At 33.3% G+C, this 14291-nt stretch overlaps 1 protein-coding gene across 1 annotated transcript; it reads left to right on the plus strand.

Moving 5' to 3' along the window:
* The first annotated feature begins 4319 nt into the window (after positions 1-4319).
* Positions 4320-13997, plus strand: LOC117343491. Its single transcript, XM_033905860.1, has 6 exons — positions 4320-4698; positions 5058-5477; positions 10002-10068; positions 11758-11922; positions 13206-13405; positions 13716-13997. Exons 1-6 carry the CDS (start codon positions 4525-4527, stop codon positions 13845-13847), a joined length of 1158 nt encoding a protein of 385 aa, XP_033761751.1. The 5' UTR covers positions 4320-4524; the 3' UTR covers positions 13848-13997.
* Positions 13998-14291: the final 294 nt, after the last annotated feature.

Here is a 14291-nt window from a genome sequence, read left to right on the forward strand (position 1 = left end):
ATGGCCTACAATCTGCCATTTTAAATGTATTAATTTCATCAGCTAGTTCACTAAGGACATTGTAGTTTCATTCTGGAATGATAAAAAAGGAAATGGCTGCCATGCTGTCATTTTGAATTTTAACGGGTAGTACATGTAAGTATCGCTATTTCCTAGAAATATTTTCTTTCTCAAAATGCATGTGCAGGTTTCTCCTTGATTAGTTTTATTTCGTTGTCTTCAATTTTCAGAGATCTTGATGAATTTTGAATCAATTGTTCTAATTATACCTATTTACCTTATTTTACCCTGTCCTGCCTTATATTTACATAATTAATATAGCGAGACCTGTTTACTCAAAACGTAATAATTAATCAGTTATGTGTCAGAACTGCATCCCATATGCTCTTGGGATTGAACTAAGATCTGAAATGGCCATAGGCGTAAACAAACACCTTCTGAGTGACTGATAATGATCATACGACTCTTCATAAAACAATATCGCCACTCTGTGCTAGAAATGTCTTCAAGAAAGTTTATTGGTGTGCTTCTAAACACATCTATTCTGAATTACTTCCTCTTGTCAAAATGTCTAATATATTTCAATTTCAGCTATAAGAAGGATTAGGTTTATTATAATGCTGAAATATTCTGTTTGTTGTAATAATGTTCGTAAATTGTATGTTCCTTGTCGAATGACTGTATACCCTGGAAATATGACTAAAACTCCAGAATTCTAACCAATATAGTTTTATTAACAGACAACCAATAGAAAATTTCAACAGCCAATTATCACATGTCTAGAATAGAAAATGAAATCGATAAAAATGGAGTGCATTAGCATCACTGCCAAACAACAAAACGTCTGATTTAGGCAGCTTTATTTTCAATATTATGCATGTACTTTTATAATACTGATTTCCAATATAAAGCTCCCGTTCCATTGAATGTCCTCTTTCACAACTTTTTCTTTTTATTATATTTAGATACTCTACGACAACGCAATATATACTCAAGTTGGGCAGAACAGAATTTGGCAGAATCGAAAAAACTGACTGCGTTGGCCAACAGTTTCAGACTATCGGCTGTCATTGCTGGCGATATCAATGCTAGTCCAAATACATCGACATCTATAACACCATTCTTCAATGGTACGCCCCACCATATTACTCCAAATCCGCTCTCATTTTACTGCCAGTTCTATGGGAGCATTCGAATTTGTTGATTAAAGGACTAAGTCTTGTCGGATTGTTGAGTCGACAATGCATTTATATACAGGAAAACATATATGATATATCCAATAAAATATGTTATATGTATAGCTTATCCTATGACGACCAATAGCCTCTGCATAATAACCGTCTGATTTATTCCAAGTTTTAAACTAGTCTTCATTTTATATAAACAGATACCTATCAGCATTATACTGATTCAGGATTTACATCCCCTTACGTAGACATAGATGGTCGGTGTACATATTGTGCGGATAATCCATTAACGAACTTACCTAACGGAGCAGATTTCGTGTTAGACCACGTGTTCATCAAGCCAGGAAGTCACGTGATCAACACTTGCGCGCGCCCTACGTGGACTGGTCTTGCGGCAGAGGTGATATGTCTCATTTTTTAAATTATTTTCACACATCCTAACATTATCTAAGTGCAGCATTGATAACACAAAATAAATAAACAAAGTGGTACTTTGAAACGCCTTAAAATGCCGAAATTGTTATATTCAGTGGTAAATCACGATTTGTTGAATAAGGATATTAACGTAAAACAATCACAAATGTGAATTGAATCAAAACGGATATCAGTGCTTAAAGCTCAGTCTACGCAAATCGCAAATAAGAACACGGAAAGTTGATTTTACAATACCAGTGAAAAGAGTAAAAACAATTCTCATAATAAAACAATCAATTTGAGTGTCAAGCAGAAGTTAACGTTACGACATATTAAAACAATACCAAATTATCGGTCGGATATATTATAAATATACTCAAACAATTAAATTTTCCAGAGAATCCTGGAAGGGATTATTCCAGGAACTCAATACCCAAAGTCGGACCACTTCGGTGTTCGTGTGGATATCGTACCTCTCAGGCGGAGGAAGATGAACCACAAATACCCAGGTACCTACCGGACTCATGGCGGATTTCATTAAACTCTGCTTATGCTCGGGTTCTTCTGTTGGTGGATATATTCTAAGTTTCCCAGTAATGATTTGATTAAAAGTGTCTTTTTTGTAACCTTTTATTTCTGTTTTCTTTCCAAGATTTTTGTTTTCAACAATGCAGTTCAAATACTCAACCATCTCAATCATCAATACAACTCTTTTTTTTAAACTGATACACCAATATTTGTTCTCTCGATCATTTTAAAGATTTGAGTAAAATTATCTTATTGTTTTACTTTGGACAGTGTTGACAATTTTAGACAGTTACAAAGATCTAAAAGCACAAAGTTGGAATGTAAGCATGGCAAAACCACTGACGTTATTTACTTAAACATGTTTTTTATCACAAATATCTGTCTTTGTTTTCGATAGAATTAAAACTAACCAATGGACGTTAAATACGCCGATACCTGGATAAACGAAAATATGTAAGAATACAATTATATGTATCACTTTACCTACACTTACCTGACAAACAATACGTATGCAGTCTTTAACTATAAAACAGAATCTGCTAAAGCCACGACCTTAAATCTAGCCGCGGGAGGGAGGAGGGGAAGACACCTCCTACCAAAAAAGTCTTAATAGACAGATTCCTCCAGGGTTTCGGGAGAGAGTAGAAATAAAAATAATTCAGGTACAAGGTTTTTAACCTACTTCGTACTAAATAAATTCTTATTAAGACTGACTGTTGTATAATAAAATTAGTTTATCTTATATACGAACATGTTTGTCACATTGAGATAGTTGGCTAGACATTTTACCAGCCAGCAAATCAGTGCTCCAAAGTCTTGATGACAGGTAATCTGTTATCTGTTGTCTCTATATAGAAATAATTTGAATATTGCGTATATGTAAAACCAAAATTTCAAATGTAAGTTGAAATAATTAATAATTAATGAATTCCCGCCACGCATTGGCTCCGATTGGTCTGAGTGTACAGTCCAATATTTCAAAGTGGAGATAAAACACATAATTTTACGATTTAGGATTTTTGATAATTGAACATGTCAAGTAAGAGTTCATCAATATATCCGACCAATTTTCTTACGAAGGTATTTTTTCCTATGTCGATCAAACCAAACCTCACTTAATTTTCGATTTAAAGAGAATTAACAGCAGAGTTCACAAATAGATTACATTTTAAAACATTAAATACAATACCCAACTACTGAAACCATGTTCCACTTGATTTTTAAAACAAAGGGATGCGTTTCTTTCAATTTTACGGTGGCATGGGTTCTCGTGACGAGTGACAACATGGTAATCCAGTGATAAGAGCTAGCTGATATTTACCTATTCTGATACTAGCTACATTAGCCAAAAATTGTTTACTCATACATGTTCAACTTTAATTTTTATAAAACGTTACGAGGTCTAATGAGGAACGTTAGCGACTTAAGCCAGACAATTTTGACACAGATATCAATCTTTCTGTTTTCATCAATCATCTACTGATCCGTCGACGCCTTCACATCAGAGACTAGGCTTACTAAAATCGTATTACTGCAGTGCGTGGAATGAATAACAATAAAGGTAAAAGAGGGATTAGTATATTTAGTACATTTGTACCAGTGAAGTAACAAATAGTACCTACTTTATAAAGTCAGTGCTTAATTTGGTTGTGACCAATCAGAAAGTTGACTTTCTATCTACGGCATTAAAATCCGCTGATTGACAGAAGAAAAATCTCCATTTGTGCTTAAATATAAATAGTTTATCATAAGTAATGTTCAACCCGCAATGATTAAATACTAATGCACGTGTATAAGGTTTAATGTATATAGGACTTCTGACGACAAAATTAACTATGAAATAATAATAATATATCAAATTAGTAAAATACACGAAAAGAAAAAAGAACCTCATATTTGAAACAATAATCAAGGTGCCTAAAAGGACCTAAACTTAGGCTTCCATACAGACACCAGCAGCACTTTGAAATCATATTCAAATGCAGTAGTCCTATACGAGATGTAACAGGTGACACAAAAACAGCTATATTATGCATGAGCATATGATTAAATTTAGTGATCAAAGAAGTAATTGCAGTCATCAATAAATATTCATGCAAGATATAAAAATCAGATTGATCAGCGTTCTGGAATGTATATATTATATAATGCATTTCTATATAAACTTTAAAATCATAATCGGATATGCACTGTGTGTTGTTATGCGTATATAGGAATATCGTGTATAAGTGTTAGCTTGTGTTTATTTCCATGTTAGATACAACCTATTTCAAGTACGAAAAACTTCAGACAGTCCATATCGAGGTGTCTCGATTTTACCTCTTAGGAGCAAGTAATATACACGTCAATTTCTTTGCTGAAATATCGCCGTAGATATCATCCACGAACTCAAAGGATGGTCACCAAGGTGATCCTGTTTCTTCTTTGCTTCGTGGGTCGGCTACACTGCGTCAAAATCGTAACCTTCAACACTGGTCTTGCTGACAGCGTGGATTTCTATGCCAGACGGAGAGCTGCGATTATACCGGCTATCCGAAAAATTGATTTTGACGTCATGTGTCTCCAAGAGGTTTGTAGAACGAAGTTTATAGCTCTACATGAAGAAGTTTATATCGACTTTTCTGATATAAAGCTATCAATGTATATTTCATTGGCTGGAAACACAAAGAAGAGACAATACGTCTTTAAAGTGAAAAGAATGTCATATTATACCAAATTGGTTATTTCATATTTTTTCAAAACCCATAATTTGAGGGTAATCATGTAATAACGACTTTTGATCTCTCAGTGACCTTTTCTTTTGTTACGAGCATATTTGAAATCACTGAATTAAAGTTCCTCGTGTTCAATATCCTGCATATTTATTTTTCCATTATTGATACTTATTGTTTTTCACAGAATAACTTCCATGATACTAATTATTTTTAGGTTTTCTATGGAAATGATTTGATCGAAATCGAAGCTAGCCTTGGATCACATACTACTTCGTTGCATATGCCTTTAACACAGGAAAGAGGTAACAACGGCAACAATGAGGCGCCTTGTGACGCTGCTGCCAGAAAGGGCTCGCTGACATGCATGTTCACACAATGTGCAAATTTGTCTCAAGAAAGATTTATCAATTGTGCCTTTTCAACCTGCAGATTGGATTTAGAAAGTCAGTCCTGTATAACATGTTTGACATTAGATGCAAGGCGTATGAAAACAAGGTGTATATTGGACCCAGGTCCGATGAATATCCCTGGTATAATACTACTCAGCAACCGTAAGGTTTTCAGCGTCAAATATGAGTTCTTTGAGGATCCAGATCTCAAACTTTTATTACCTAGGGGATATATTTCTGCGGAGGTAAGTTGTTAGTTGATATTAACGTAAATGCGTATCAGAGATTTTCTTTTGAGACTCCAAATAAGGAAACACGTGAAACACCACAAGTGATCATCTACTCCTAATGCAATACTTTGTATAGTTCCCTATCACTTCTGTCTACTGCTTTGGTCTGATTAATCGCATTAAATAACGAAATAATGCCCCACGGTCATGATTTTAGGCAGTGATTGTTCCAATGAATGCTCTAGATTTACTCTCAAATTCACAGGGTCTAACTTGTAAAAAAATCTTTAAATGACTTATCACCAGGAAGCCTGGGGACATAGGGTCAGTTAGAGTTTTTTTTATATACCCCACTTAATTTTTATTCAAGTAGTTTCCTGATTTCGTTCTCTAAACATGCTTTTTTTTACTAGTTATCTTTTAATAGTCTTATATCATCTCTATGAACCAGTAACATAAGTTACAATATATTTCCATATAGATTCCTTTTGTGAACTTAAATTTCAGATTAATCTTCTTTTTTGGGGGGGGGGGGGGGGGGGGGGTACAAAATTTTTTTTTTATTCCCCCAGACATGTCAAACATCGGAGGGCTGCCAAGGTTGGGGCCTTGGGGTCAGCCCTCAATATAAATCATGTACCCACACAGGGGGCTTTCACTCATCGCACTCGACACACAAATACCACGCACCCAAACTCTAAACATTCTGTCAAATAAATTAGTCAGTTACAGTAGAAAATAACAATAATAAATATGATACACGTTTTGTTTTTGTCAATAACAAAACAGTTCATAAATAATTTTTACTTCATATATACACACCCATACCATCATCATACACTCACATACATACATACATACATACATACATACATACACACACATACATACATACATACATACATACATACATACATACATACATACATACATACATAATACATACATACATACATAATACATACGTACATACATACATACATACATACATACGTACATACATACATACATACATACATACATACATACATACATAGATAACATACATACATACATACATACATACATAATATATACATACATACATACATACATACATACATACGTACGTACATACATACATACATACATACATACATACATACATACATACATACATACATACATACATACATACATACATACATACATACATACATACACACACATACACACACACACATACATACATACATACATACATACACATACATAGATAACATACATACATACATACATCGTAATATATACATACATACATACATACATACATACGTACATACATACATACATACATACATACATACATACATACATACATACATACATACATACATACATAACACAACATACATACATACATACATACATACATACATACATACATTACATACATTACATACATAACATAACATAACATGACATACATAACATGACATACATGACATGACATGACATGACATAACATGACATAACATAACATGACATACATAACATAACATGACATACATACATAACATAACATAACATGACATGACATAACATAACATGACATACATACATAACATAACATAACATGACATAACATAACATAACATAACATGACATACATAACATGGCATAACATACATAGATAACATAACATAACATGACATGACATACATACAGAACATGACATACATACATACATAACATAACATAACATAACAATAACATGACATACATAACATGACACGACACGACACGACACGACACGACACGACACGACACGACATACATACATACATACATAACATAACATAACATAACATAACATGACATACATATACATAACATATACATAACATACATAACATATACATAACATAACATATACATAACATAACATACATAACATATACATAACATAACATAACATAACACAACACGACATGACATACATATACATAACATACATAACATAACATATACATAACATAACATATACATAACATAACATACATAACATAACATTCATAACATATACATAACATAACATAACATAACATAACATAACATGACATGACATGACATGACATACATACATACATACATACATACATAACATAACATAACATATACATAACATAACATAACATATACATAACATAACATAACACACACACACACAACTACATAACAAATAAACATAAAATGTAACAACATGGAATATATCACATAAGACGTAACATAAGCATAACATATTTATAACATAAATGTAACATAACATAACATATTTACATCCATCTTGACCACTAATATACAAACATAAACACATGCATACATCTTTCTCTCACACGTGTGTGGCACATAAATGTACACAAAACTGTTACAGGAACATAGACAAACACAAAGCACAAACATGGAAGATACTGGTGTAGTTGAAAACAGCATTGGTCTCTTCTCGTATTAAATATATATATGATATTTAAATGTACAATAATATATAATATTGCCATATTAATTTTTCCAAGGGAAATTTGAGTAGGGGAATTAAGCTGAAGTATCATTATTACTTTAGAATACCTCATATGAGAATAGGAAGATATTCCCTAGTGTCACTCAGCTAGGTGGTAGGATTACAGTACTTATACTACATAGCTATAAGCCATACATAAACTGGCTCATAGAGGATTATCGTAATTATACTTAAAAAGCTATAAATTAAACTATACATAAATTGGCTCATACAGGATTACACTAACTATAATATATAGCTATAAACTAAACATAGACTGGCTCGTAGAGGTTTACAGTAAATATACTATAAACTATACTTTTAAACGGTAAAACATATGTGACCAATACATTAACTGGCTCAGAGAAGATTACAGTAACGATACTACTGTTTTACACTGTAAATGCACACATTACAAATATGTTTACGGTATTTTGATTTACAAATTAAAAATATGTGACCAAACATCCCAAGTCTTTTCAAATTTCTCAGTTTCATCCCTTCTTTGGGCTACAACTTTGTCAATTTCATATATATTTGATAAATACTTGATAAATTCATTTAAAGTGGGTTTTCTGTTCTGTCTTGAGGTATAATATATAAAAAAAAACTTAGCATGAAACATAATGGTATTAGCAGGAATACAGTTTTGAAATTCCGAAGTTTTACCAAATAAAATAAAGTCCTCTTTAATTTCAAAGTTTTGTTCAGTTTTTGAATAAATCCATCTATGTATGTCCTGCCAGGAATTCTGTGATATTTGACATTCATAAAAAAGGTGCTCTATAGTTTCCTTGCTGTTTTGGCATAAATTACATAATTTACATTGTCTAATTCTAATTACTTTTAGATAGTGGTTGAGCGGAAGTATTCTTGACATTAGTCTAAAGATGAACCATTGAATACTACTGTCTTTTGTTATTTTAAAAGGGAGAGCATAACTAGCTTTCCAATTAACGTTGGAAAAAGATGGTGTAATAGAAAGCCTCTTTTTTTGCTATGTTAGTATGATTTTTATTATTAATGAGAATATTGTACATGTCCCTAGTTCCTTTTCTATTTTGCAATATCACATTAATGTGAAATGGTATAAAAGGTTTTTGAATAAATGAATGATGTGGTGTGATATCATTATCTCTCATAAATCTTTTTATTAACTCACAGATGCTTCTATATTGTAAAAAATTTCCAGTGACAATGTTAAACTTATCTTTAAGTCTACATAACTTAAAAATTCACCATTCGAAATATATCTCCAACATAGACTATGTTTTGTAAATACCATTCATTATAGCAAAAATGATCATTATTAATTTTAAAGTTTCTATTATACCAAATTGGCGATTTTAAAAGATCTTCAAAGTTTTTAATGGTTATCCTTTCTTCTACTTTGGTCCATGCTTCGAAGACATCTCTCCAAAATATGTTTTGGGTCAGTTAGATGCTAGGGAAAATGGTATACCTTTTTTTTCAAATGAATGTCATTGGGACTACTTTATAGGCTGCATGTGCTATGAAATTCAAACCCTAAAACAAAACAGGAGCTTATACTAATTAGTCAACGGATCTTGTTTTAAAAATCCTATAACACAAACTTGATACCATCACATTGTCAATATAATATCACAATAAAAATGATGATGATTGTTGAACTCTTCTAACAAATCCCATGCGACATAGCCAATCATGTAAGATCCCCTGTTTGTGGTTTTTCGGCTTGAGTAGAATTGAAAACCATTTCATACCTGAATTAAGAGCATCTGGTGACAAGAGCATTGTGTAAAAGTTGTTTGTTATGCTATCCCGCACGTGAATACAGTATCTATTAACACTGACTCGCGATGCAATGCAATATGGCAGTTGCTTTTGAGGACAATAAACAGAACCTGCCCTCACTATCCCCAAGAGTACAGCTGACCTATTCTAATTTTCGTTTTTCACTTGTCTCCGCGCAAAGCTGTCTTTTGTGCATTTGAAACATTTTGTTTCTTATTCGTTTTTAGATTGCTGGTGTTGGGACAGTCATATGTACTCACCAAACTGCCTTCCTGGGTCCTGTCTACCTTGAGTGTACGTATGAAAATAAATTCTGTAAACGTACATATTTTGGCGGTTATTCAATTTCAGGTTTTATAGCATTGTCAAACTTCGAGTAAATGGTGATTGCGCTAATATCAGTTTCTGCTTATTGTTTTCTCTTATAAGTGCAGGAGGGGGGGGGGCGTCAATTCATAATTCTGATAGTTTGTGTAAAGCAAGTATGTACTTAAATTTCAATGGTCATAGATGTAAAAACACGTTATTTAGTTTTCAAAAAAATATTTTTTACAAATTCTGAGTGGCTGAAATAAGGTCACATGACTTCTCGTAAAACAATATTGATATATCATGCCAGAAATGGTTAATAAACAAAACTGACTGACTGAGATTACTCCCTATTGGCATTTTCAAACAATATCCAATATCTTTCACGCATTCAAACTTTGAGAGAGATCATGTTAAGTCAATATAAAAGTTTTATCAAAGGCAGTACAGAATGTCATTGTATAACACGACCGATTTCTACTCGGCTGTTAAGTTGGCTTGTACCTGGACCTAAAGTCAATAAGTGAAAACTATCGTGTAAACAAAACTTCATCCTTGATAGGTTCATTTTCTCTCTCTGTACCACATCCTCGACTACAGAGGCTACGTTTACTTTCTCTCTCTACGCCCAATCTTGGATACTCTAATGGTTACGCTCTCTTTTGTTCGCTGTACCCCTGGAATATGACGTGACATAATCGAAGGCACTCGACTAGCTATTTGTATTGGTATCGGGAGAGAAAACCTGAAAAATCCCTAAGGTGATATATTCTGAAGATTATAGAAGACTGCTAACCGAGATCAAAGCCAGTGATTTTAACGGATTGTTGACCTGAAGAGTATTTTAATGTACAAACAAGGATCACAGTAATCTTTTTTCCTTTGTTTTTTGTGTTGTTTTTGTTTTGTTTGCTTGTTTGCCTTTTTTCGTAGTTGTTTTTGTTGGTATTTTCACAAAGTTAAGTCAATGATTTTGCCATGGCATTCTTGCGGTGTAGAGAGCGAACGTAACCCCTTGAGTATTGAGGATGATGAAACGATAATTTCGGGTCCAAATCGATACAATAGAGTGAATTAGCATCACAGCCGACTCATATAGGGAACAACCAACCAATTGAAAAAAATATTTTTGACACATCCCCTGTGTATAGAAAGTTAAGCCAAGGATAAAATGTCTGGCAGTCACTGATTGGCCAGTATGTTATGAAGTAAGAAAACAGATATGTAGCCTGATAGGTAACTATCAATAAGAAATGTTGATATAAAGTTCGTAAGTCCGATTGATCTTTTCTCAAAAGTTCATGTAATAATAATTAACAGGTAAACATTTAAGATTTTTGAGAATTATTACTGCGAAATTCAATTTCAAAATGGCTACCCTGGAGAAAATTGGAGCTGAAGGACCCAACTTTTTTTTATTAGGTGTTATATGATACCCTAAACGTTTGCTATAAACCATAATTTTCATATTGAATTCAAGAATTTGAATGAAAAACTCCAAAACGTTAACACTAAAGTCTATGGGAAAAACAATTGGTTGGTTGGTCCCTATAAGAAGCTATATAATGTAGTTATACATTCATAATTTGGCACATATTTAGATATTTTTTATTTCTTATTTAATGTTGTTGTTCCATTGTGTGTGTACAATTGTTTCTTTTGATATATGTTTAGACACTTTACGAGAACTGAATATTTACTCAAGTTGGGCGGAGCAAAATTTGGCAGAATCGAAAAAATTGACAGCATTGCCAAAGAGTTTCGGACGATCGGCGGTTATTGTTGGCGATATCAACTCAAGTCCAAGGATATCTACAGATATCACACCATTGCTCCAGGGTTGGTATCCTCCACCTGTATCCTTATTACTCAAAACATTGTGTTTATATTTATTATTTTCTTTTCACAACATCTACTGGCATATAAAGGCAGTTTTTGCAAGATAGTAACTCAATATGTGCTCTCAATTTAAATATCATAACGTGACGTTAGCTTGACATTTCGCAATGTCACATTATGCTGAAAGCTTCCTAATCAATCTTTACCGTTGTCAATTTCATATTCAGCGTATTCGCCGATTTCTAGACCACGGCCAAGAAGCAGTTAGTTTATTCGCAATGTTCAGCACTTAACTGCTTAACCAAATTCGCAGTTTTTCTTGAGAAAAAAACCCACTTAGATTTGAAAGTAAATTGAGCAAATATTCCAAACGTTGAGGTGGATACCGTAGTTTATTTCGCCCATAACGTCCTGGGAATAAATGAAATCATGTTATGTCCCGTTATATTGTGATACGCAGGGCGACCCACATCTGTCTCATCTTATTACGTGCTAGACACATAATTCTCAAGGATACACATCTGTAGCTTGACTATAGCTTATCACAAGTTCATTGTTCACGTACTTATTTAAAGCACCTGGCTACATTTGCATTTTGAAATGAGGCATTAGTGACCAGGTAACGACAGAAATGCGACGATTAAACCATTAGAAATGGTAGAAATGGTGCTGTTGTCGAGTGTATTGTTATCAAACATTTTATCATAAAATCATGGTAGTGATTTTCTTCCTTTTTAACATACAGACGTTTCTATTCTTTTGCATGAAATCGCAACACAAATTGACTGTTTTTTCCCTTTAATATCTAGTTAGCACTTAGGTAGAATATCCAACGGCAAACCTTTCATATCATCAATGTATTTCAATATGTAAGAAATGATCTGCAAATTCCTAAAAGTATAAACCCGTATCAAGTTGGTGGACTGTCATTTGCTGAATTATATTGAAACTACTAACTTAAGTTTGTAGAACATTTACGCAAGATCCTCATTTTTCTCACGCTTAGTAAGATGTCTCCGATTTCACTAATATTAGGTATATAAGATACGTACAGTGACAATGTACTTTTTGCTGTGAATTGAAATGTAAATCATCTACAAATTCTAATACTGGAAGGAATATAAAAAAAAATCAGGTTTTGCAAGTGGCCACAAGAATGATATGTCCAATGATATATGTACTAGGAATAACTATCATTTGACGGCCAGATATGTAAATGCCCAACCTTTAAAGACACTCATTCGGTTACTTTTGTTTTATACCGGCATACATTCCATTTACAGATTCCTATCAGCATTATATTGACGAAGGATTTACCTCACCTTACGTAGACATAGATGGTCGGTGTACATTTTGTGCCGATAATCCATTAGCGAATTTGACCACAGGGATAAATTTCCTGTTAGACCACGTGCTCATTAAGACAGGAAGTCACGTGATCAACACTTGCACGCGCTCTTGGCGGACCAATCTTGCAGCAGAGGTGATGTCTTGCTCATTTGAATAATACACAGCATCTTTTTTTAAGAAGTTCTATTCAGAAAAACTTTTAGAAAAACACGGATGTCAGTAAACAACAGTTATTTGTTATACTTATATGGATCTTTTATTCGTGTTGTTGTGAATGATTGGATAACATAATTTAAATCAAAAACTGAAGTTTGTTAAAGCTCCAAGCGTATCTTGTACAATAAATATGATTATCAAACATCAGATATCGTTATGATACTGACGTCACTCTGTCAACTGTTTGATTTATCATTAATCCATTAAAACATACTTATGTTTTTCAGAGATTCCTGGAGGAAATTATTCCGGGAACTCGACACCCAAAGTCGGACCACTTCGCTGTCCGTGTGGATATTGTACCTCTCAGACAGAGGAGAGGAAAACGATATATCAAGGAATCTACTAAGCTCCGCTAATGATCCGGACCTTGACATTGTCGGTCGCAATGTCCATTCAATTTTTAATGAACATTTCTCCCCAGTCGAACATCTTCCTGAAGGGAATATTCGTAGAGTCATAATTTGTATTGCTTTACTTTAAAACTGTTAAAAAGCACATTGTCTGTACTTGGTTTGTATTTTTACTTCTTTCAAACTGGCAATATGATCACATGTCTATTTCTGTTTAAATTCTGTTAAACACAAAACATGGAAATTATCAGAGAAGCGCCTCAGATCTGATAACTGGACAACCGTCTATAATCGATAACTATATGTTCTCTGTCAATTACGGCTTTCGATTTCTGTTTCGGGGCTCTGTACAGAAATTGGTTTTAAGTTTCATTACAACTACGAATTCATATAAAGTGCATATTTCATTGATATCTCATGACTGAAATGTTTACCGCGAAGTCAAAGAAT

The sequence above is a fragment of the Pecten maximus genome, chromosome 15, assembly GCF_902652985.1.
Source record: "Pecten maximus chromosome 15, xPecMax1.1, whole genome shotgun sequence".
NCBI lineage: Eukaryota > Metazoa > Mollusca > Bivalvia > Pectinida > Pectinidae > Pecten > Pecten maximus.

What these genes read in the sequence shown, in the direction of transcription:
- LOC117343491 (XM_033905860.1), top strand. Translation starts at nt 4,525, where the DNA reads ATGGTCACCAAGGTGATCCTGTTTCTTCTTTGCTTCGTGGGTCGGCTA. An exon ending in ACGTCATGTGTCTCCAAGAG is followed by an intron (nt 4,699 to 5,057) that starts GTTTGTAGAACG and finishes AATTATTTTTAG; the next exon opens with GTTTTCTATGGAAATGATTT. An exon ending in GGGGATATATTTCTGCGGAG is followed by an intron (nt 5,478 to 10,001) that starts GTAAGTTGTTAG and finishes ATTCGTTTTTAG; the next exon opens with ATTGCTGGTGTTGGGACAGT.